The 25,392-nt window shown below is 51.5% G+C and overlaps 1 protein-coding gene and 2 long non-coding RNA genes across 14 annotated transcripts in view; 1 reads left to right on the forward strand and 2 right to left on the reverse strand.

Annotated features, from left to right (window-relative positions):
* The window catches only part of JADE2 (jade family PHD finger 2), a 52,529-nt gene extending 44,979 nt beyond the window's left edge, over positions 1-7,550 (reverse strand). For 3 of the 11 annotated variants that reach the window (XM_087862267.1, XM_087862268.1, XM_045794674.2), the window contains exon 1: positions 1,919-4,123. Coding sequence is in view for 2 of the 11 variants with exons in the window: in XM_087862263.1 (XP_087718389.1) it covers positions 5,549-5,809 (261 nt within the window). In the remaining 9 variants the exon portion in view is untranslated. The other 8 variants (XM_087862263.1, XM_045794682.2, XM_045794673.2 and 5 more) reach the window with 7 other exon arrangements.
* On the forward strand, positions 4,165-5,547 carry LOC123790534 (uncharacterized). Its single transcript, XR_015724566.1, has 2 exons — positions 4,165-4,884; positions 5,125-5,547. It is a non-coding gene; the product is annotated as an uncharacterized LOC123790534 (long non-coding RNA).
* A 490-nt stretch (positions 7,551-8,040) lies between the features above and the next one.
* Positions 8,041-25,392, reverse strand: part of LOC148110123 (uncharacterized) — an 80,032-nt gene continuing 62,680 nt past the window's right edge. Inside the window, exons 6-8 of one of the 2 annotated variants that reach the window (XR_015724568.1) lie at positions 9,050-9,139; positions 8,841-8,918; positions 8,041-8,470 (exon numbers count right to left, since the gene is read on the reverse strand). This is a non-coding gene — a long non-coding RNA (uncharacterized LOC148110123). Of the gene's footprint in view, positions 8,919-9,049; positions 9,140-25,392 lie in introns of both variants that reach the window. The other variant, XR_015724567.1, reaches the window with a different exon arrangement.

The raw sequence follows: 25,392 nt of genomic DNA on the forward strand, positions 1-25,392 counted from the left end.
CTATCTATAAAGGAGAGTCTAGGAAAGAAAGGGTCCCCTTTTCCTTCCCTTGGCACCTCCCACACCATCGCCAGCACAGAGACAGACAGAAGCAGCTGTCCTTCAGAGCATGGGTCTCCTAGAGTTCCTTCAGGGGAGCAGCCCACAGCCTCTCTGTGCAATCTCTCCCCCACAGCCAACCTCTGGCAAGCCCAGTGGGCTCTCTCTGCAGAACATACGGTGAATGCATCCACTTTTCCCTGCCTCTCTACTGCTACCACCCTGGCCCGAACCAGTCCCATCTCTTGCCTGGACTTCGCATTCATCTCCCAGCCCCTGCTACTGCTCCTCCCCAATCTAGAATCCACACAGCAGCCAGAATGACCTTTAAAAAAACATAAATCAGATCATGTCATACCCCCTTTTTAAAATCTTTCAAAGGCTTCCTGCTGATCAAAGGACAAAACTCAAGCTCTTGACCACAATATCCTACATGATCCGGCCCCTCCCTACCTCAACAAGTTCACAGGGACCACTGTCCCCTTCCTCACTGCTTTCTAGCTACACTGGTCTCCTTTCATCTCCTGAAAGAAGCCAAATATTCCATGCTTCAGGACCTGGGCACAGGATGTGCTCTCTGCCTGGAAGGTTCTATGGAGTCTGTGCATGTCTGACTTTTTATCCTTCACATTTCAGCTTAAACGTCAAGGAGGTCTACGCCAGTTACATCTAAAGAGCGCCCACAGCGCTGTTAGTCCACATCTTCAGAGCACCCACCACAGTTACTGTCTGTTGATCTACGTGTTGAAAGTCTTTCTCCTTGGAGAGGAGAGTAAGGAGCAGGTCTGTCTGGATCTCTGTGGGAGCCCCGGTGGCCCCTCGCATTATCCCCAGCACATAGTAGGGGCTCGGTACCCAGGGAGTGCTGAGTATGTCCTTGTCCCCTCCCTGTAGAAGTGTGGGGAGCACACAGCCCAGCTGACCGGCCTGCAGCCTGCAGGAACAAACACCCCAGGCCAAGATTTCGTCCTGTTTTCACAGCCTGCCTTCCCCATCTTAACCTCACACATTTTCCAGGAGGCTTTATTTGGTTGGGCTCCTGGCTAATGATCAATGTCAACTCAGTAATAGGGCAGCAATTTGGTGGCAGATGTTTTCTTGGCAGCACTAGCCATTGGTCTTAGTGGGGGCCTTGGGTCTGGACTTGAAACACCAATGCCCAATGCCAGCCCCCTTTAAAGACCTCTCCGCAAATAAACTCAAATAAACACCCTGGGCCTCCATTAACGCTCTTCCAGCTGACCCTGGGAACAGTGGGCCTTTCAGCTCTGCTAGTGCAGCCGCTCCCTGGGCAGTTAAAACACCCCAACCTGGCCTCCGGCCTCTCCTCTCTGGGGGCCACCAGGCCTGCCCTGCCCGCCACCACACACAGCAGGACTTCGTCTTCCTCCTTAAAAAAAAGGGGGGGGGGCGGCTTTCAACCAGGCAATTTACCATTCCAGACACAATCTTTCAAAGAGAAACAAAAACTCTCCCTGTCTGAGGCAGACCGCTTAGGCGTGTGTGTAATAAGATGCTAATACAATTTAATGATATTTCGGCTGGAAAACCTGTCCTCAGAGCCTCCTTGTGTCGGCAAGGCCAGACATTCAGAAAACAAGAGCTGCACGCTCTTAAACCGCTTTAAGCGGGGGTCAGAGCCCCGCTCTTTCCTATCTCTCATTACCTTTAATGCCTTCTCGGGGACAGTAATTGCCATTACAGAAATGATTTTGTAGACACAGATCCTCAAACTTGCTTCTCTGAGCATAGGGGCGCCTGAGCCCTCCTCCAACACTCATCTTTGCCCACCTGCAATTCCAAGTGTCCCAGAGGGTACCCAGCTCCCTTGGAACATGCTGCCCACACCCACCCCCCAAATCCAGTTCTGGGGACATACCTAGGGGGTCCTGGAAGAATGAAAGGGGCTTTGTCTACTTTGTCCTTCGGCACCTTCTCACCCTACCCTCCACCTCAGAGAGGGCAAAGCTCAGTCCGCTCGCTCCCACAGATGGCTGCCCATTGGCAACTGCAGGGTCCTTCCGATCCCTTCTTCAGAGAAGGGAGCTCGCTCTCTGGCCTAGCCTAAAGGGGAGAGATCAAAGGTCAAAGCTGCAGTTGGGCCCTCTCCAGATCATTAATAATAATAGTAAAAATGGCCAATACCAATCGAGTGCTTACCACATGCCTGGCTTTGGGTTTAATCTTCTTTATGCAATATATCGCTCAATCCATACACTCACGGGGTAGGGATTTTTATTACCCCCACTTGCAGATGAAGAAAGTGAGGCACAAAGCAATTGTCACAGCTGGTGACTGCATAGCTACAGCATTCCAACCCAAGCTACCTGACTCCAGGTGGTGCACCCTGCCCGCCACTCCCCCCCCCCCCCCACCCACGCCCCGGGCTACCGTGCACAGGCCTACAACCCCAGAGTGTGGCTGGGGTACTCCAGATTCCTATGGGTTATCTGAGAATCTTCCTGGGTTCCTAAGCTTTGAGCCACACAGTCAGGGTCCTATGTGGATGAAGGACAAAGCAGGCCAGGGGCACCCCCTCCTCACCATCCTGACCTTCCCCTGGAGCACCTAAAGACAGAACTAACTGTGAGGTCTGCAAGGAGCCTGCTGGATGAGTTGTGAAGAATTTGTACTGGAAGTCACTGAACCCATTCTTGGGTATAAGACAACTACCTCCCTGTTACTTGGAACTCCAGTTAACCAGAACACCCTGCACCCCCTCCCCTCAACCCCACCCCAAGAATGTGGTAGTCAATGTGAAAGGCCTACCCTCAAGACTCTAATGTGCACCTTGGGGGCTGGGACGAGCAGTCCACCTCACCTGCCAATGAAAGCCGAGAGGAAGCTCTCTTGGATTAGTGTTACTGGCCATTTAGCTGTGCAACTTAGGCAAAGGAAAAGCATGCTGGATGGGAAATGTTCTGGAAACATTTGCTGCATCCCAAGTCCAAACAACTTTGTCCTTAAACACTTCATCTCCAAAAGTGCTGGAGAGACCTTTGGCCAAACAGTTTCAAAACCAACATTCACTTCAAGTCCTGCTGCCTGGGGCGAGGACTTCCCTCTGCGAGGGATTTGCTGTAGAACCAAATGCTTTTCCACTCCAAACAACACCCAACAGCACTTGGGACAACTGAGAGGACTCCAGATCAAACAAACATCCCTTTTTTTCCCCTACCATGCAAACTTTCTCAATAAATTATTCGCCCACTTCGGATCAAAGCCTGTTTTGCAGCCTGTGACCTAAAAAGCAAATAGCGTCTCTTAAACATGAAAGCCCTCCTCCCTGCCTGGGTCGGCTTTATTACTCATTCCTTCCCCTTACAGTTATTCTGTTGTTATTTTCCTCCTCTGCTTGTTAGATCGCTTTGCAAGTCCCAACCCGCCGGAGGAAGAAGAGACGGGAGGGATGGTGCGTTCACTTGGGGCCCTAAGGTGAGAGAGGAAGTCAGGGTAGGGGAGAAGCCAGCACCTTGGGAACCCAGGAAACAGGGCCAGGCCCGGTTGGCAGCTCCTTGCACGGCCCTTTTGCCAAATGTCCTACTGGGAATTTTACCAGTGAAGGGAGGGAGTTAATGCCATTGTGGAAGGAGGGGCCAGGCAGCCGTACCATCACCTGGGCCCCTGATTCAGTTAGCAAACAGAAATGTTAAGGGGACGTCCTGACAGCTAGTCTAGGCTCAAAGCTCAGGGCTCCTCCCCTTTCCAACAAAGGCAAGGCGGCAGGCCAGTCCTGCCCTCTCAGCCCCTCCCCAATCCTCTTTAGCGCCGCTCTAAGGGCGGACCCAAAGCCTCCCGATGACCCCCTACAAACTCAGCCTCTGGGTAAAACTTTGTGTCCCGCAGTGGATGAGCGAGGGGTGCTAAGCGCGGGAGCAAGGTTTGGAAATCTGCAGAGACCAGAGTCACCCAGTGCAACGTGCCCTTGACTCAGGGCGAAGGGAACCACGGCCCCTCCCGCCCCCACCAGCCCCGGGCACGAGACCTGCAGCCAAGGTGGTTAAAAAAAAAGCGTCCCGGCCCGCGGCGGAGGCTAGGCTATTGGGAGGGGGTGGCGAGCGCCTCCAGCCTGCCCCTGGTGGCAGTTCGCGGGACCGCAGGCTGGAGGCGCGCCGGCGTGATTCCGACCGCGGGAGCCGGGAGGAGGAGCCGGAGGTGCTGCGGGGGGCTCCGGCCCCGGAGAAGGAAGGGCAAGAGGCGGTTCCGGCCGGGGGCAGCGGACTTGACGCCTGGGGCGCGGGGAGGGCTTTAGGTGAAGCGGGTAAGAGGAGCCGAGCCTCTTGGGAAGTGGGCAGCTACGTGTGGCGGGGGACTGGGTGTGTGTGGGGTGTCCTGGGCCTCTGGAAGCCACAGCGAAGCCTTCCTGCCTGTCTCGCAGACATCCCCATCTTCTGATGTAACAGCTAAGAATCGCCAAGCTGACCCCTTCTCATCTCTTGGCCTGAAAAATAGAGTGTCTCAGGCTCAGGGATAGGCGGGAAGGGACCGGAGGGAGCCACAAGTCAGCTCCCAGGCGGGGAGGAAGCGGGCGGGTGCCGCTCCGCAGGCGCAGGCGAGTGGGTGGGAAGGAGGGAGGGAGAGAGGGAGGAAGGAGGTGAGGCCGGGAAGATGCCACTGCCGGGGGCGGGGCGCGGCCGGGGATCCGGGAGAGGGACTGCAGCGGTGCTTGGTGGGGGCTGGGGCTGCAATGTCACTTATTTGAGGGTCAGGTGTGTATGTCCCAGGCTGAGACTGCCACTTGCCTACATCTTCCCGGTACCACCCAGGGCGCAGGGACGGAGGCGGAGGCCAGGGACTGCAGTACCGTCCCCGAAGCGGGACGCGAACCGGCAGAGTTGGGAGAAGGTAAACAAGGGCCACGCCCCCTGCCGTCGCCCCGCGGGCGCGCACCCGCCGCTCCGGCCCCAGCCGGTACATTTCCACTCTCCCAGCGCTTCTCCCCCGCCGGACTCCCGCGCAGCCCCGGAGGGGGGGGGCTGCCCCCGACCCCAGCCCCCGCCCCGTACGCCGAGGCTGCACACCCGGCATACTCACCTGGAAAGGGTGTCCCCCGCCCCTCCAAAACACTGTGTTTAATTTGTGCAGAGCCTCCGCGCCCGGGAGCTGAGCATGCTGCCCCCGCGTGCAGCGCCCGCGTGCACCCAGCCCAGAGAGGGGGCGACAGGGCGGAGGCGGTGGCCCCCGGAAGGTGTCTGGGACCGGACCCGCTGCACGTGAGCCCAGCGCGGAGTCATGTGCACCGGCTCAGCCCGGTTCGGCGGCCGGACGTGCTGCGTATCAACAAAATGAAACTCAGGGCGACAGGAGGGCAGATAGCACCAGGTCCTCCGAACCCCCATCCCCGGCAGAACGACCTCCCCACCACGGCTGTCTCCCGCCGCAGCCCTTCCGCGCGGCCGGAGCCCGCGGGGCAAGTTGCAGCCCTGGCGCGCCCCCGCCCGCCCGCGCCCCCTCACCGGCCCGGGGGCGCTTTGCCGCAGTCATTAATAAAGAAGGTCGCCAAGCTCACCCTTCCAAAAGTTGTTGTTGCATGCGCCCCTCTCAGCCTCCCTGCAATGTACTCTTTAAAACACGACTGACCAACATGCGCAATCTCTCTCCCCTGTGCTGTGCATCCCCCCCCCCCCCCGCGCCCTGGCTTCCTAGAACAGGCAGCCAGCAGGAGAGAGAGGGAGCGAGCGAGCAAGAGAGAGAGAGCGAGGGAGCGAGGAGCGCTGGCAGATCTGTTGCAAAAACACAAAATAACGCCGTGGAGATGCGCAGGGCCCATCGCTGGGGTCTGGATCTTACCTTCCTCCGCGGTGCCCTTCCGAGGGGCGCTGCCCTGGACTACGCGCAGCGGCGGGGGCCGGCGCGGGAAGGATGCTCCCGAAACCCGGAGCTCCTGGGGCCGGCGCGGGCGGGCGGGGGGCGCGCATCCATCCGGGGTCGCGGCGAGGGAGGCGGCCGGGCCCGCGGCGTCCCCGGCCCCGCACCCCTGCTGGGGACGGTCAGCCCGCTGGACCTAAGCCCTTGCCGCTAGGAATGGGCGCAAAGTAACTCCATGGACGCTACTCACCCCCCCCCCCAAAATAGCCTCCAACTGCGATGGCCGCGGGCGGCACCATTCACCAATCCCCCTGTGTATGTTTCTGTTTCTTTTTAAACCAAGACTTCCTTGTGATCTCTTTAGAAAAAAAAATGTGTTGGGGTGGGGGTGGGGTGGGGGCGGGCAGGAGGAGCGAGGGAGGGGGAGTAGCCACTTTTTTCTTATTCACTCGGATCTCCACTCCTGACACCCCCCGCCGCCCGCCCCACCCCCCGCCCAGTTGTTTGGCTTCGGCAGCGGGTCCAGGTAGCGTTGCAGGCCTCGGGGGGAGGGTGCTCTGCCGGGCCGCCCGTCTGCCTGCACCTCGGGCCCAGACTCCCCATGGGCTCTGGGGCGCCCCCAGCCCGCCCTGTCCCCAGGGCCGGGCCCGAGCGGCGGCTGCGCCCGTGCAAGTCCCATCAGGTCTGCTCACACTTCACACACTCACACACATACCCCGCCCCTCCACTCTCTCACTCACACTTTCTGCTCACACTCCGCCCCCTTCGCGCCCCAGACCCGGGCGGCGCCCCCCGCAACCTTAAAAAAAAAAAAAAAAAAGCAAGCTTATACTTAAAAAAATCTTTTGGCGCCATATTAATGACGTACTTAAAATTTGCCATTTCTCCCTGCGTCAAAAAGACGTTTCTTTGCAAATAACAGCCTGAAGGCGACACTCGCGGAGGGAACGAGGTTTGCACTGAGCACCCCGCCTCCCGGAGCTCCAATGCTGGAAGACCCTCGCCCTAGGCCCTGCTCCCGAATCGCGGGTTTAAAAATGCGAATCGAATAAATCGCGTGGCGCTTTACAGCGCCAGAAGTGAGCAGAAAGTGCTGGCAGGAGCGGAGGGGAGGGGCGCGCGCGCGAGTCTGGGGGAGGGGGCGCGGCCCTCCTCCCCCACCCACAGCAGATGGAAACTAACATCCCGGGCGGGGGAAACTTGAAATTGTGAGCGACCTCAAGAAGAGGGGCGGTCCGTAGAGAGGGTCCCTCTTGGGTTCGTTGCCCCCTCCCCCGCCCGGGTGCCTCCGGGCTACCAGCTCTGCTCCGCATTTCCGGGGGGTGGGGAACGCAGTGATGGGTGGGTGGGTAGCTGCTCCTCCCGGTCCCAATAGGAGTTTGCCCCGCGGTGTCCCCTTCCCCCCAAGCTCGTCCTTCCCATTACCCCTAAAGGGTTAAAAACCGAGGGGGCAACTTCCAAAGGCTGGCACTTGGCGAGGAAGCGGGGCGCCCCTCTCCCCACCCTTCGCCTCCTCGCCCCTCCTCCTCCGGCTCCACTTCCCGACTTGACCTTGTGGTGCACAAACAGTGCGCTCGGATCCTCGCAGTTTCTGGAAGAAGCGCTTGCGCTCGCCAGGCAGGCGGGCTGTCGGGCGGCTCGCGGGCGGTGGCGGGGCCTTGGGTCAGTTCCCGGAGCCGCGGGCCACACCCACCCAACCCGCTGCGCCCGCCGCGCTCACCTTCTCTCGAGGAAGGAGCAGGGCTGGCCTCCTGGGTGGGGAGGTGGGAGGGGGGGAGCAAGCTGCAGCCTTCTCCGGATGCTCCCAGCTGGGGAGGGGGTAGTCTGGTCTCACGCTGGGTTTGGTGGGGAGACCTGGTAGCCTGGGTCAACATCCCCGAAGCATCGTTGCCAACTTTTTCTTCCCTCTCCCTTTTGGCTGCTCCTCAGAGATAATCCAATAATTTTTTTCAACTCACCTTTGGCTTTGAAGGCACGTGGGTGAGTTGTGAACGGGGACAGGAACCGCCTTCCCTCTCCAAGACTGAAGGTTGTTTATTCTTTCTTTCTTTCCCTTCCACCCTCCCCTTCTATGGAAAGACAAATATTCAATTTACATAAGATGACATTTATGTGACAATTAAAAAGATCCCCCGATGGAATGTTGTGAACACATTTGCTTATAGGAGAAATAAATCTAATAATAAACAAACTCATAATAACAGCACAAATCCTCTGACAGGGTAGATTGTCTACACAACAAAGAGGGAGATGATGAACGCAGAAATAAGCACTTTTTGCAACAAGAAAGAAATATGAGCTCAAAGGGAGTCACTGCAACATTCTTCTTTCTTGGCCTTCATTCACAAAGTCTGGGGAGGCTTGTCTGGCAAGATTGAGGAACTGGGGTACCACCTCCTGGTTAGACCTGACTCCAGCTCTGAGTGGTCAGTTGTTAGGATTTTCTTAAACCCAAGCTCAGTGCCAGAAAACAGATGACACAGGCTGTTCGCATGTAACAAAATGGTTAAATACCTGGATTCTAACGCTGGCTTTGCAGTTGCGAAGCTAGTTGATGTGGACAAGTGCATTCATCTCTCTGGGTCTCTTTCTTCTTCTGTAGAACAGGATGGCTGGAGGGGTCCTGAAGTGGTGTGTGTGTATACATGCTGTTTGTGTAAACACAAACACTCCTGGCTCAGAGTGCACAGCGCACATTAGCTCTTTCCCTGGTGCTTAAGTTTTGGAAGGGTCAATGTGCTCCCTAAGTTCTTATCACTGAAAAACTGGAGGACAATAATTGCTCTCTTACTCTCCATGAGGACATAGACAAGATTTCCCAGTTAGGGCAAAAAGGAAGGCCAGGAGAAAAAACTGTGATAAGTGGTGAGATTCATGGTCAAGGTCCAGATGGCAGTCTCAACCACACATCTGAATTGGGAATGGAAGCACCAACTGACAGTGGCACAGTCTAAAGAAACTGCTCTGATTGGGTCTAGTTGCAGAGGGCTTACATGCACCAAAAGACTGGACAGGCTCCTCCTCTTAGCCGTCAGGATCCTGTGAACCTTGGCAAGTAGTTATAAAATGACCTAGAGAGATGGAAGAGGGAGAAGATGACCATTTATAGAGCACCTGCTCTCTGCTGGGCACCAGGCAAGTCATCCCATTTCACCCTCACAAAAATCCCATTTTACCTGTTCAGAAAGGTTTAGTGACTTACCAACAGTCACAGAAGCTAGCAAGCGGTGGTATAGAATTGGCACTTAGTCCAGAAGACCCCCAAAGACTACATATTTTCCATTTTACCACACTGCCAGAAATAAAAAGTATTACCATTATTGGTTTGATTGAGGATGGGGCCCTGATTGCTATAATAGCAAGAAAGAATTTTGTGGGTAACACTTGGCCTCTAAGGTGGTCCACTGAATCTGGGTGAGACCCAGGTCCCCTAGAGAGTCCTTGGAAGGCACTTCTTGTCTAGGATTGGAAGCTCCATCATAATTCTTGGATTCCCACCACTCTCTGCTACTATTTAAGGTTAATCTTGAAAATGTTAACAATCATAGCAATGGAGCTAATTATAACTCCTTAGTCTTTAGTAAAAGTCTCACAAATCATTAACTTATTACAGAAAAAAATGAGAAGAAACATAAAGTTCTTGGAGAAGTAATCATTCACTTTTTATTTTTTTTTATTTTAATGTTTTTTTCTTATGTTAGTCACCATACAGTACATCCCTGGTTTCTGATGTAAAGTTCTATGATTCATTAGTTGTGTCAACAAATATTTATTGAGTGCCTCCCGTATGCCATGCACCATTCTAGGGGCTGAGGACACAGCACAAAAATGATAGACAAAAATGCCTACTCTCATGGAACTCACTTTCTAGTGGAAGGAGATACACATTTTTTTTAAGTAAAATACTATATTTGAAGGTGAGTAAGTGCTATTCTGAAAAAATTAAGTAGGAAAGGGTGATAGGGAATGTGGCATGCAATTTAAATAGAGTCCTCAGGGAAGAGCTGCCTGAGAAGGAAGCTTCTGGATACAAAGAAGTGAAGGGATGAGCTGTGAGGGCTTATGGAAGAAGAGCAAGCTTTCTAAGCCAGGGGTTCTTCACATGGAGCCCACAGATACCCCCCTTCAGACATCTGTGGATAGAAATTCAGGGGGTCTTGACGTTAGATGGGGAAAAATGATATCTTTATTTTCACTAATTAACATTTAGCATGTTCTTCAATTATGAATGCAGACAGCAAATCACAGTGATATTAGCAGCACCTGTGATGCTGTTGCTAGTAGAAATCACAGATATTTTCATATCACATTATAGTTGTTACAACTATCTTAAAATATCATTACAGTTATCACTACTTCATAATTATGCTGCTAGCTCTTATAATTTAATGAATTAATAAGAAACATATATATTACTGTATTACACATCTTAAAATATTTTGAGAGTTATATTTCAATATAATTGGTTTTCCTTATAATTTACGAAACTTATTTTATTGATTTAAAGATATTATACTCAGAAGGAATCCACAGGCATCACAGACTGCCAAAGGGGTCCATGGTAAGAAGTAAAGGGAACCACTGTCTCCACAGAGAGACCAGCAAATGCAAAGGTCCTGAGGCAGGAATGTGCTTATTATGTAAATGCAAAAGAAAGAGATTATATAGGGCATTATTAGGAACTTCACTTTTGTAGGTGTAATAAAGATGGTTTTGAGCAGAGGAGTGACATGATCTGACACTGGATTTTACAGGTTATTTGGTGCTGCCACATGGAGGGACAGACTGAAAGCAGAAAGGCTGAAGCTGGAAGACAGGTTAGAAGGTCACTGTAATAGACCAGGTAGAGACGAGGTCAATGTGCACTAGAGCGGTAGCAGTAGAAGTGGTCAAATTCCATATATTATGAAGATAGCTCTGACATTTGTTGATGGGGTGTGAGAAAACAAGAAGTCAAGAATGACAACCAAAGTTTTGTCTTGAGCCAGTGGAAAAACAGAATTGCCATTAACTGAGATGTGGAGACTATGGAAGGAGTAGAGTTGGGGAAGGATAAGGAGCTCAGTGTTGTACATGGTAAGCTTAAGACACCTATTAGATGTCCAAATGCAGCCAGCCTGTAAGCAGCTAGAAATGGCAGCCTCATCTCAAGGGCATGTTCTGAGCTGAAGGTATCTTTTGAGAGGTGTCCACAGCTGGCTGGTATTTAAAGCTATATAAGGCAGTTTGAGATCACTAAGGAAGTGAGTGTAGAAAGAAAAGAGGTCCAAGGTTGGTGCTCTTGGGCACTGCAAGGTTAAGAGGTCTGGAAGATGAAGAAGAATCAACAAGATATTGTTAAAAAGGAAGTATTCAGAGATTTCTCCAAAGAAGAGATACAGATGGCTGATAAGCACATGAAAAGATGCTCAACGTTGCTAATCATTAGGGAAATGCAGATCAAAGCTGCAATGAGGTACCACCTCATGCCCAATAGGATGGCTACTATTTTATTTTATTATTTTATTTTTTTAAAGATTTTATTTATTTATTTGGGGGGAGAAAGAGCGCACGAGAGCACACAAGCAGCAGGGAGGGGCAGAGGGAGAAGGAGAAGCAGACTCTCCACAGAGCAGGGAGCCTGACGTGGGGCTCGATTCCAGGACCCTGGGATTCATGACCCAAGCCGAAGGCAGACACTTAACTAACTGAGCCACCCAGGTGCCCTAGATGGCTACTATTTTAAATATTTTTATTTTATTTATTTTTTTAAGGTTTTATTTATTTATCTATTTGAGAGAGAGAGAGAGAGCACAAGCTGGGGGGGTGCAGAGGGAGAGAGAGAATCTCAAGCAGACTCCATGCTGAGGGTGGAGCCCTTCCCAGGGCTCAGTCTCATCACCCTGAGATCATGATCTGGGCCAAAATCAAGAGTCCGATGCTTAACCAACTGAGCTACCCAAGTGCCCCTTTTTATTTTATTTTAAGGTGGGCTCCACACCCAATGTGGAGTTCAAACTCACAGTCCCGAGATTAAGAGTCGCATGCTCTACCAACTGAGCCAGTCAGGTGCCCCAAGATGGCTACTATTTTTAGAAAACAGAAAATAACACGTGTTGACAAGAATGTGGAGAAATTAGAACCCTTGTGCTCTGTCAGTGAGAATGTAAAATAGTACTGCTACTGTGGAAAACAGTATGGCCATCCTCAGAAAACTAAAAATAGAATTACCATATGATCCAGCAATTCCATTTCTGGATATATACTCAGAAGAACTGAAAACAGGGTCTTGAAGAGATATTTGTATACTTGTGTTCATAGCAGCATTATTCACAATAGCTAAAATGTGGAAGCAACCCAAGTGTCCATGGATGGATGAATGGGGAAGCAAAATGCAATACAGATGTCTAATGGAATATTATTCAGCCTTAAAAAGGAAGGAAACTCTGACACGTGCCACAACATGGATGAACATTTAGGTCTTTATGCTAAGTGAAATAAATCAGTCATGAAAAGACAAATACTGTAGGTGTCTAGAGTGGTGAGACTCATAGAGACAGAAAGAAGAATGGTGTTTGCCAGGGGCTGGGGTGGGGAAGGGAGATGGGGACTCACCATTTAATGGGTACAGTTTCAGTTTTTTAAGATGAAAGAGCTCCAGAGATGAATGGCAGTGATGGTTGTACAACGATGTGAATGTACTTAATATCACGAACTATACACTTAAAAATGATTACAATAGTAAAATGTATGTTATGTGTATCACCACAATAAAAAAATTGGGGGAGGGGGCACCTGCCTGGTTCATTAGTAGAACATAAAAGACTCTTGATCTCAGGATTGTGAGTTTGAGCCCCATGTTGGCTGTAGCGATTACTTAAACTCTTCAGGGTGGCTCAGTCAGTTAAGTGTCTGCCTTCAGCTCAGGTCATGAACCCAGGGACCTCGGGTCGAGTCTCACATCAGGGTCCTTGCTCACCAGGAAGCCTGCTTCTCCCTCTGCCTGCCGCTCCCCCCCCCCCGCTTGTGAGTGCTGTCTTTAACAAATAAATAATAAGTATCTTAACCATCTTAAAAAATAAGTAGTAATGATTTTTTAAAAATTGGGGGGGGGGAGTAAAAAGGAAGCAGGGGTATCCAGAGAGATAGGAGGAATGTCCTAGAAACCAAGGTGAGAGAGTTTCGGGAGGGGCGAAAGCTCTATGTCCAAAGCTACCAAAGAGAATAAGGTGAGATACGGACTGACAACTGATCATTAGTTTCAGCCACGTTGAGGTCACTGGTGATATTGATAAAATCCATGTCAACAGAGTGGCATGAATGAAAGTTTGATCAAGTGGGTTTAAGAGAGAGGGAAAATTTATAGTTGTTACAGCTTGTTCCAAGATGCTACCTGAAAATGAGAAGTTCTCTGCAATACGTATGTTTATAGAGATGGATCATCATGTATCTGCAGAAATTCATTCTGTTGGTCATTCAGTAAATATTTCCTGGCTGCCCACTCTGTGCCAAGTCTTCTGCAAAGCGCATAATTTGGCACTCAGGAGAGGACAAATCCAGCAGCTCTGCCTCCCAGGCTCCAGGCAGGAGCTGCAGGTGGGGTTTGGGACAGATAGGAAAGCTGCCCAGGGCTGCATCTGTGGCTTAAGACACTGCCCTGGCAAGGTCCAGCCTTGCCCCTTTCTGTGGCGCTACAAATGCATGCCTGGGAGAAGCAGCCCTCTGGAGCCTTTGCCAGCTGGTTTAGAGATGGTACTGACCAGCCCTAGGAGATGTCTGGATGATGTGCCAGCCAGGCCACCTGTCTCTTCTTAGACTCTCAGACCCAGCCCACTGGCCACAGATGGCAGAAGGCAAAGAAGATCCCTGGGGCCTCTAAACACTTCCCCAGAAACTGGCAGCAGGCAGTACCTCCGGCCAAGTCAGGGGCTGGCTTGACCAGACACTCATCAAAGTGTGAGACGCCCTGAGTGGAGTTGAGGGGCCTGGCTCAGTCCAAGAACCACCAAGAACCAAAGACACTGGCTCCAAGTCAAGTTGAACAGTGTAAGCAAAACCCTTTGGCTTTTCCCCAGGGTTTCTGATAAATTGAAGGAAATCTCCCCTCATCGTGGCAGTCTTATAAAGACCCTTCCCATGCATTTACTGATGAATTCATAGCCATGCTGGAGGTAACCTGGTTTTATTAGAAATAACATGCATTTAACAAGCACCTGTGTAAACAAGGCTTTATCTTAGGGCAGTGAGTTCCAGGTCCAGATCCTACCTAAAAGGGATTTTGGCCCATTTAGGAAGACAAGTCCTTAAGCATTTGCAGGATGGTCAAGGTAAAACAAGCAGTCTTGGGAGCCTGTGGGGTGGAATGGTCCAGAGAGTCTGAGAAGGGTCTGGAGAGGGACCTGCATGTAGATAGCAATTTAGATGAGATGGAAGGGGGGAGGATCACCCAGAGAGATGAAGAGTAGTCTGTCTGGTTCACAGCAATGCAATGGGGCACAGAACATGATGCTAATAGCTGGCCCTAGGGTTCTTCCTGAGACGAAACTGCCCTTTGTACAGGAAAATACACTTGTAAGCTGCTTCAGGATGAAAGGTGAGAACAGCAGTTGCCCCAGGTTGGAAGGAATAGATGAAAACATGCAGTCTACTTCTAGGAATCCACCCCAGAGAGACCCTCTGATGTGGGCCTGAGAAGATCTGTTTAAGAATATCATTACGGGGCACCTGGCTGGCTCAGTTGGTAGAGCCTGAGACTCTTGATCTCAGGGTCGTGAGTTCAAGCCCCATGTTGGGTGTAGAGGTTACTTAAAAAAATAAAATCTTTAAAAAAGAAAAACTGGAAATAGCTTTAATGTCCATCACCAGAGCACGGGCTAAATAAACCAGAGTGCAAAAAAGCAGGCAGCAGAGGAAGAAGCGATGTATGGTTTTGTGTGTCTCATGTAGAAAGAGCCCTAATAAAAGTGTTAAGTGAAGAGCAGGTTTCGGGATTTGCAAATATCAAAACATTATGGTGTACACCTGAAAACAAAACGCAAGTTTCAGGGTACAATGTGCAATATGATCTCATATTAAAAAATTAGAAGCCTAAAAAATTTTAAAAAATACCTTAAAAAGCCTACATTTTTATTTGAACACAGACATACAGATAAATGTAATTTCATAGGAAAAAAAAGCATCTGGAAAGATACTCATCAAATCGGTGACTGGTTGCCTGTGTTGTAGCATACGGAGTAAGGCTGGGAAGGGGTGGGATAGGAATTGTAGAGACGAAGAGAAGAAGTCGACCCTGTGGTTGTTGAGGGAGCCCTAAGAAGCCCTTTGCATCTGGGTAGTGTTGCTTGCCCCTCAGGTGCTTAGAATTCTCCAGGGACAGAAGCATCATAGGGGTGGTGGGTCATGTTTTCCTAGCCCAGTGATGGGCTACAGTGTGGTCCTGGAGGGCAGGGACAGGAATTCTGCCCTCTAGTCTCACCCCATTGCTGACTCCTGGGTGGCCTGGGTTCTGTTTGGCCCTCTCTGGTCCCCAGCGTCAGGGTCTGTCTGGGTTTCTCCAGCTGGCCCAGCCTGGGATTCTAAGTCCATTCCAGAGCCTTCCCATGGAGTTTGAACTCCAGCAGGGGCATGGAAAAGCTCCATTTGGCCTTTAGCCTGCTGGGACTTGAACATGGGCCAGGCTGGGACTGGGAACCAGGGTGAGAATGGAAGTTTCTGAGCAGCCTGGCCCTCTGAAGGAGATCCCTCCTCTGACAGGTAGAGTATCATTTCTTCCCAGAACATTTGGCTTGAGGATACCTGGCCCAGCCTGGCTCATTAGGAAACAAATGTGGGGATAATTCATTACCTGTTAGGCTCTAAACAGTTAATGAAACCCACTGAATGAGGGCTCTGGGCTGGGAGGCAGATGTGGAGACAGCTTGAGGCCAGGACTTGGGCTCTGGGCATGCAGGATGTTGGTGTGAGCTGTGCACAGGTGCAGATCTGTTCTGCATACAATTCCTGTGGTTGGTCTGGGCTGGCATCAGGTTACACAGATGTTAGATGAGGTCCCTGTCCTGAGGATACCACAGGATGGGGGAGGGACATAAATTGGACTTGGATGGGGTCAAGTATGTGCATGGAATCAAGCCTCACTGTGGAACCGGACGCAGCAAGGGCAGCTGGCCTTGAGATGCCTCACTCCAGTCAAGGCTTCATTAATGGTGTCCTGGCCTTAACCAGCCTCCCAGTGCTGGAAAGTGCTCCAGGGTACAAGGCGGTTGCCTTGGGAGCCTCCTGCAGGCACTAGTGAGCAAGCTGTTCCTCCCTTAGGGCTGTGGACAAAGTGACTTGTGAGCCTGCGTTGGCCTTGGACACTATAACTGGTGGGCATCCAGGACCTGCAGCTCTGGCAGGTGGCAACCTGCTTCCAAATGTGCTGGATCTCCAGCCAGGGCCCTGGGGAGAGTCTTGGACAGGAATTGGCGCTGGATGCCTGTGCAACGGAGATGCTTGGAAACAAGGGAATTCTTGTCAAACTGATCCCCAGCTAGGCCAGCTCCAGGCAGATGATCCACCTAATCCAGTTCCTCTAGGAGAGTTCTACAGAGGAAGGAAAGCCTGCATTACCCTAGCATTCGGCTGGAGCAAGAATCATGGGCAGATTCAGAGAGGGCGGAGGGGACTGTTTTGGGCAGTAGGGGCCTCCCTGGGGTATCTAGCTCCTTACCTCCCTGATCTCCAGCTGCCCTCAGAGTTCAAGGAAAGGCAAATAGCTTTTAAGTGTCTCATCCTCTGGCTGGTCAGTCTGGAAGGGTATGCCCGAGGAAGAGCGGGCACCACCTTGCCCTAGAGTACCTCACAGTTCAGGTGTGGAGGTGAGATTCCTATACTGGAAACAAGATGAGGTAGGGCTGAGTCAGCGTTGAAGTGTCCACTTTGGCTGTGTGCGCACATGCACACAAGAGTGTGAATGAGCCAGGAAGGAGTCACTATGTGGGGGCAGGGTAAAGAGAGATTGCGTGTGTGCATTTGTGTGTGCCCATGTACATGTGTATGTGTGTGTTGTGTGTCTGCATGTGCCCAAACGTTGCCTGATGCAACATCTCTAGAGTTGCCATGCTCTGTGCTATTTGCCCAGACAACCTAAAAATAATTTCCATTTAACTTTAGGATTTGTTGTTTGATGCATAAGATGCTTGCCCAGCAGATAGAGTTTTCTACCTACACCTTATCTAAGATCAAGTTAAAATGAGTCTGCATTATTTATACACAGGATGGCTAGTGAGCAAAAGGCAGACCAGAACAGCCTGGATTTGGCTTGGAAGTCCATATAAAAATGATCCCTATGTGGATAACAAAACTGGAGAGTGTGGATGGATTGACAGTGATGGCACTGACTATGACGATGATGAAGAAGAGCCCAGCGTGGCTACTGGGAGGTGTCATCAACCCACTATCTCACCCACACATGACTTAGAATTGGGCATATGACAAGCAGTTCTGAATATTTACTGAATTTATTTGTAGACATAGAGAAAGGATGTCCACATATGTGACGCATGTGCAAATGTGGAGCTGGATGACTGATAATTCATCATGGACAGAGGAGAATTGAATGATAGATTGAGTTTAAAAATCAGTTTATTAGACCGAGGCTGAGAGACAACGCAGTTATCAGATTGAAAGATGAAAGCCATGGAGAAACGAGAGATCGATAAATAACTTGTTGATACTTGATAAAGGGGTAGGAGAGATAAATTGTGGCCAGGTGACAAGGTGAGTAGATCCATGGTCAGATCCAAATAGATAGATGGATAGGTAAACAGAAATGTAGCGATGGAGTGAGAGAGGCAGGTAAGAGGATGAGAGGGATGCTGCGGTGGGTAGAATAATGTCCCCCCCACTGAAGATATTTATGTTGTGCTCCCAGAACCTGGAATGTTACCTTACCTGGCAAAAGGGACTTTGCAGACATGATTAAATCAAGGACCTCAAGATGGAGACATTATCCTGGATATCCAGGTGAGCTCAGTCTTATCACATGTCCTACCACTGACCTCCCTTTCAGCATGTCCCAGCCTCATCCGCCTTCTTTTCAGTTCCTGATCATGCCAAGCTCATTCCTACTTCAGGGCCTTTGAACTCACTGCATCCTCTGTCTGCTTCTTTTTGTCACTCGGATCTCAATTCAAGTGAGTGTTGCCTCCCTGCTTCCAGATTTTTGTCCTGAAGCCTTGAGCACACTCCTTTCCTGGGGACTGGGCTGGTGCAATGGGATGTCCCAGCTCCTAGCCTGCCCTGGCTGGCACTATCCCCAGCCCTGGGTCCCGCCCAAGGCTGCGGGATGGAGCAGTGTGCATGAGTCATCCAGCCACAGACACAGTCCTCTTGTTGGAGGGACCTGAGCAGTTATGTTGTGGCAAACTCCTAGAGCCAATGGCCAGTTTGAAAGGGAAGGTTAGGAATTTCCCCAAGTTATTCAGGCTCACACGGGGCCAGGCAGGAGCTGGACAGCAGAGGAACTAGGAATGGCCCATGGGACTGAAGCTGTAACCTCTCTGTGGACTCCCCAATGTCCATCCAACCTAAAACAGGCTGTGGAAGAATAGATGGCATGTCCCACTTTGAGAGGGTCTCATTACTCCTCAACTGTGTCTTCATTCAGCTCACATTGACTTAGCACCCACGGTATACCAGGAACCATGCTGCCCTACTACAGGTCAGGCCCTGCCCTGAAGGAGCTTACAGTCTAGTTGGGGAGGCAGGCTGTCCTGCAGACCTTACCGAACTTCTGGTCAAGGGCTCTCCATCAGGGCTCACAGAGAAGCCGCACCTGACTGCCCACATGACTGCAGTGACAGGGCTAGCTAGAAGGCATTCCAGCAACAGAACCGGCCTGCTGTGTTAATCTTCCGGGATTGCCATAACCAAGTGCCACAAGCTGAGCGGCTTGAAACAGCAGAAAACTGTTCTTTCATAGCTCTGGGGGCTAGAAGTGCAAAATGAAGGTGTCGACAGGGCCAGGCTCCTTCTGAAGCCTCAAGGGGAGGATCCTTCTTGGCCTCTGGTAGCTTCTAGTGGCTCCAGGTGCTCTTTGGCTTGTGGCTGCAAGGTTCCAATCTCTGCCTTCATCTTTTCATGCTGTCTTTCCTCTGTGTCTGTGTGTCTTCAAATGGCATTCTCCATGTGTGCCGGTGACTATGTCCAAATTCCCCTCTTCTTCTAAGGACATCAGTCATATTGGATTTTGGATTAGGGCCCATCCTAATGATTCATCTTAATTGGATTACATCTGCAAATACCCTATTTCGAAATAAGGTCGCATTCGCAAGTACTAGGGGGTTTGGGCTTTTTTGGTGAGACACAATTCAACCCCTAACAGTGGGTGAAGTCTTGGAAGGGCCTGGAGCTCAGGGCCAGAGCGCTCTGCCACCCACCATCTCATCACCCACAAGCTCTGTACATATTTCCCCTGAGGCGGCTCACTGGTCCATATACCTGCTGCCATGTTCCTACCTCCAGACTTGCTCCCAGCTCCCCTATCTTGACAGCTTTTCCATTTCACTCAGCAGACTCATAGTCTGTCCCCTTCAGCCTCCTCCCCGCCCCATGCCAAGCCCAGGGTCAGGGAGCCAGAGGCCTTGAGTCTAGCCCTTCAGCCATCTCTGTAGTCCCTCAACACCATCCCTGCCCAGGCTTCTCACTGAGCTTGGGTATACCCATAAAGGAGGAGGCAGAGCCCTGACTTCTACACCAATGGCCCCAACCGCAAGATCGTCTCCCTTGCTCTGGCCACACTGCATCTGCTAGGAGCTCCCTGAGAGTTCTGAGGTCCCCCCACTTCCATCATTTGGGGCTCCATGGAGTCTACTTGCCCCCCCACCAGTAACCAGGGCTGCAGTGGAGCACTACCCAGCTGAGGCAGTTTGAGGGGCTCACAAAGGGCTCCCAAACCCAAAGATCTCTTACACCTACCTGCCCTGGGTCAGAAATTCCACCGTGAGCAAGTCTGATAGCATCCACCCTGATGAGGGCAAATGCCCCGGAGGGGACACTCTCTGCCAGGAGTAGCTTAGGCAGGCTCTTGCCTTGGGAACCTGACAGCCTGGTGATATTTCACTCAGGTTCTACAGGAGATTTGCCACCCAGGAGCAGGAGGGGCCAAAGAAGTTGGGCCAGTATGCAGAGCTCTGTCCAGAGGCTGCAGGCTGTACACTGGGAGCAGCTGAGGGCAGCCCCAGGCCCAGCCTGGCCCAGGCAGAAACTCACTCAGGCCCCAGGATATGCACTAAGCCCAGACTCTTCCTTCTCTCCTGCTGTCCTCCTTGCCTTTGTCCCGCAACTCCCTGCCTGAAGACCCGGCCCCTCGGACATACTTGCAGCCACTAGGCTGTTAGTGGCCTTTGGACTGGGGAAGGACTGGGGCCTCCCTCTTGGGCCCCACACCCATGCTGGCAATTAGCAGGAGCAGGGAGAGGCCCAGAACTGTCACTCCTGGGCACAGTCCCACAGTGTCCTCAACCGGCCAGTCCTGTTCTGCCCTTTCTCCCATGGGGAGGAGCTGGGGGCAGGGAAGAAGGCAGGGCCCAGACCTGGCTGGGAGGCATTGTGCTGCCAGGGGCCCTCAGCCCCACATGCGCCCATGGAGCCCACATTCTGTATGGAGGCCTTGAGTAAGGCTGGGCTGCTGGGGCTGCTCCTCCTTTCCTGCCAGAGGGACTAGAGGGTAGGATCAGGGGGTGGGGGTGGTGTACTCACCACAAGACCCCAAGGGTTCCAAAAAGGTTCCTTTGGAAGGGTGAGCCAGCCAGGTCTAATGAGCTATTTCAGTTCTGCCATAATCAAGGCTAGCTTCAGGCTGCCTAAAATAGCCAGGTATAGAAGCCAAATGTCTGCAAGGATGGTTTGGCTCCTGAGGCCTGGGGTCCAGGACAGGCCCAGGTGGGGCTTAGGAGGGTACCCTCAACCCCTGCACCCAGATTCCAGGCCCCTACCTCGACTCCAAGGCACCAGTCCAGGCCTAGCCCCTACGAGGTCCTCAGGCTAATGAATCCTCTCAAATCCCCACTCTTACCTATCCAGCTGGTGCCCACACAGCAGGCATTAATAAAGCCCATTCTGGATTAAGAGCTGTGTGGAGAATTTCATGGTGCCCCAGAGAAGGTAAGGAATGGTCAGGGGTTTAGTTAAGCCTCGCTCTGAACCTGCAGCTCATGGGAGAGAAGGCATCTCCAGGACTGGCCTAAGCCTATGTTGGGGGTCCAGTCAGCAGCCTGGGGAGCTGGGGTGGCCTCTTTGCCCCAGATCATCTACTTGCTGGGTTACTGAGGACAGCTAAGTTGGGGGCTGCCTCCCACCCTGGGAAGCAGCCCTTGGCCCTGCTTGGGCTTGGTCCTTTGCTAAGCATGGTTAAACCTGCCAAATTCTCTTGGTCCCCTCTCTCATAGAGGAAGCGGGAGACCAAGCAGTGTGGGGCATGGGCCTTGCAGCCCACGCGCTGAACCCTGAGCACAGCACCCATGCCAGGGCGGGGAACAGCATACAGAGACACCCAGGGGGCACCTTTGGAGCAGAGCGGGCTGCCTTTGCTCAGAAAGTAAATGCTCAGCTCCTTCTCTGTAGCAAAATCCTGCTGTGTGTCCTATTTCCTCACCAGGCCCTCAGAGACCATCTGGGGAATCTGTGGGGGCATGATCTGCCTCCTCCAGGGGTCCCTAAAGTCGGCAACCACCAGACTTCTGCTTATTCTCTGGAGGTCTTTGTGCAGCACCAGGAAGAACACTTTCTCCCTCACCAGACCCTTGACTTCTCTGGGAAGCTCATCCCTCCCCTATTCCTCCTGAGGCTTCCTGAGCCACAGAACCTCAAAGGTACAGTCTAACAAGATGGTTAATGGCTGCTCCACCACTTGGTAGCTGTGAAGTAGAAATAATGACAGTCCTTATCCTAAAGAGTCATTGTGAGGATCAAACAGATTGTCCAACGGCTGGCACATAGTGAGTGCTTAATAAACAGTGGTATGATTATCATCATTATCTGTGGGTATCCCTCTTTAACCTGCTTCTCCTCTTTTGCTCCTCTCCTCTAGACCCCTGAATTCAGAATTGTCACCTTCTAAGGCCTCGGCAGTCTAAACGGGGGTGGCTAGTCAGGTCCTACTCCCAGGTGAGTGGGAGACGGGGATGTGTGTCTGAGCAGTCTGGTTGTAGAGCCTAGAATGAGTCGTCCACAGACCCAGAATGGTCTCACTTAGGTCACCATTCAAGGGGATTTCAAGAATCAGCATTTCTGTGGTAGAAGGCAAAGCCAAGAATCAGAGAGGGTGAGGGTGTCACTGAAGGCCACACAGCAAGCTTAGGCCAGAGCTGGCCCAGGGCCCCAGTGGACCTGCCATCCAGCTCTTCTCATTGCCTGACTCAACAGCTCTCATTTCTCCAGAAGCCTCACTGGAAACCTCACTCCGGAGCTTTCCTGTTCAGAGAAAGCAGCAAACAAAGTGTAGAGCCAGCCCCCTGGGCCTAGAGCCCTGAGCTCCCTGGGCAGACCCACAGGCTGACGGAGACGTTACCGGAGCTGATGATTCAACTTCCTGCCTTTTGAGAGGCCCAGACCACAGAGGTTTTCTTGCTTGGAGGAGGGGGGCATCTCCCTGCCTCGGGCCAGGCAGAGCGGGTCAAGTCGTCACCGCAAACCACAGGGACTAGGCAGTGCGTGAGGCAGGCCGTAGGGCGCCATGCTAGAACCCTGACCAGTGCCTCCTGAAGCCTGTCTCCTCATTGGGTTAATGCTTAGCACCTACAGTGACCAACTATTCTGTTTTCCTTGAATCTGTCTTGGTGTTAGCACCCAAAATCCCACATCCTGGGAAACCCCTCAGCCCTGGGCAAACCAGAGCAGTTGGTCACTCTATTACCACCCATATTTCAGGAGGACATGACTTATCACCTCAGTGACTCTGGGAGTATGGGCCCCAGGACAGCACATTCTAGAACAGAGAATTGGCAAACCATGGCATGAGGGCCTGATCGGCCCCGTACCTACTTTTGTAAAGTCCATGAGCTAAGAACAGTTTTTACATTTTTTAATGGTTGAAAACAAAATTAAACATGTGGAAATTAACAGGAAATTCAAATTTCAGCATTCATAAACCAAGGAGCACAGCCTGTTCACTTACTCACATGTCATCTCTGGCTGCTTTCACCTTACAAGGCGGAGTTGAGGAGCTGTGACGGAGACTGTATAGACCCATACACTGCAAAGTCTCAAGTATTTACTATTTGACCCTTCACGCAAACAGTTTGCTGACCCCTGCTGCCGAGGCAGGGAGGGCCTGAGCTGGACCGGGGATGGGTGTACACTGAGTGGGCAGTGATGCTTCTGTGAAAGTAAGTCAGAGCTGGAGCAGGCTTGATGGCACAGCACTAATCCAGGATTTAGTGGATTAGCTGTGAGGTGGGGACAAGGCCCCAAGTTTCTCCAAGACTCAGTTTGCCTCTCTGTACAGTGGGGTGAAGGCCGACAGGCTCTGCTTCTCTCTGACTACAGTGTCTAGTCCTCCAAGCTGTCACAGTCCTCTCCAATAACTCAGGCACTCCAGAGACTTCGGTGTGGCCTAGGGCAGGTCCTGCTCCCTCCGGGCCCAGCCCACAGAGTGAGTACTTATCTGGCTTTAAGGCAGACCCAGATCCTATTCCTAGGACTGGAAACTCTATTCTAACCAAACTTTCAACAAAGCTCAGGAAACCCCTACTGTGTGCAAGGTACACTTAGGACCTCCTAACATTGGAATGGTCCCTTTCATGCAGACATATGAAGTGGGGAGCTCTCCTCTTCAAGAGAAGGTGCAGGAGGGCTATTGGCTCCATGACCCCCCTTCTTAGATGAACACATTAGAAACCTCTCAAGTGCCAGGTTATGTACTATGTGCTGATGAGCTGAGCCAGCAGGCAGTTGACAGTCTGGGAGAGCTCGAACAATGTGGAAAGACTAGTGAAACTGGACCCAATGCCAAGTCTAAAGTGGGCCCTAACTTGGCCCCTCTGCCCCTTCCCTGCCTTAGACCCACAACAAGATGTGCTCCCTTTCTTCTTTGAGGCCTGGGGAAGGACTTTATCTGAACAGCACAGGCTCTAAAAAGCTTGCTGGGGCTGACCTCAGTGTGGACCTTCAGGAGCCCCAGCTCGGCACCCACAGTGGTCTGTCTGGTCTTCTCATGTAAGTCTAGGGCAAGCCCCCTGGAGGCCTGTGTGCCCCCGAAGCCTCTCCGCTCCCTCTCAGCCACAGTTGTCCCACTAGGCCACCTTTCTCTTTGCCCATGTCCCCACAGCTTTGGGTCCTGACCTTAGTTCTGAGGACATCTAAAGAGACAAATCTCTAAGGACCAGCGGAGGGTACCACAGAAAGATGCTCACTTTCCAGGCTTTCTGGAATTTCTGTTTGGGGTAGATTGGGTCAGAGGGGTTATTTATCTTCTTTAAATAAACATTGTAATTGAAGTCTAAAATACATGGAGAAAAGTGCACAGATCATAAGTGTACAGTTCCCACGAACAAGCCTGTGTAACTATCACCTGTGTGACCAAAACCAGAGCATCGCCAGCCCCCAAAGCCCCCTGGTGCCCTCTGTAAGTCACTGCCCCCAGGGGTAACCACTATGGTAGCCTCTGTCACCACAGATGAGTTTTGCCTGTTTTTGAAAACGATGTAAATGGGATCAGATAGTACATACTATTTTTCTCTCTGGTTTCTCTTGTTCAGTGAGGTTCACCCATGTTACTGGCTATGAAATAGTTTGCCCAGTTTCATTGCTATTCTCTGTTTTATGAATACACCACTACTGATTTATTGATACCATTGCTAATGGAAATTTGGGTTGTTTCCAGCCTTGGCTATTATAAATAGTGCCTGTCTTTTGGGACATGTATGTAAACTTTCTGCTGGGTATGTGTACTTAGGAGTGGAATTGTTGGGCTACCAGACATGCCTATGTTTAGCTTGAAAACATACTTATTGTTAACAGTTTTCAAATGATTTTTTCAAAGCTCAGGCTGAAACTGCAGATGTATGCTTCTAGAACTACTTACATTGCTGGCGAAAGGTAATGTCTCAACCCATCTCTCAGGCTGCAAAGACTTGCCAGCCCAATTCCAAAAATGGTTCAGAAACAATGCACATATACCCACGGGCCCTACCTCCCCTACTAACAACTGTGCCGAGCTTGGGCTTATGGGGGGCACTGGGGTCTGCAGCACCAGATCCTTGGCCTAGAGGCCACAGAGTCCTGTTGAGGCATCAGTGGGGCCTACAGTTTCAGGACCCCAAATCAGAACATGGGGTCTGACAACTGGATGGCATGTTTGAAGCTGGGACCATCTTATAAAACCTACTTTCTGACTGTGGTCAAGAACAGCCCAGCTCCGTGTGAGGCCAGGCTTCCCAACATTGTCACGCGGGGCCATAGGTACCGCAGACGCCCCATATACCTCAGCAGGTCTCTCCACTTGTACCAGGGCCCATCCCCCTGTGTAACTGACTGAGCAGCTGTGGACGGCTGCAGTGCCGGCAGGCTATTCCAGAACTGCTAGGG

This window comes from Ursus americanus, chromosome 5 (assembly GCF_024610735.1).
Source record: "Ursus americanus isolate L20-20 chromosome 5, mUrsAme1.1.p, whole genome shotgun sequence".
Classification (NCBI taxonomy): Eukaryota; Metazoa; Chordata; class Mammalia; order Carnivora; family Ursidae; genus Ursus; species Ursus americanus.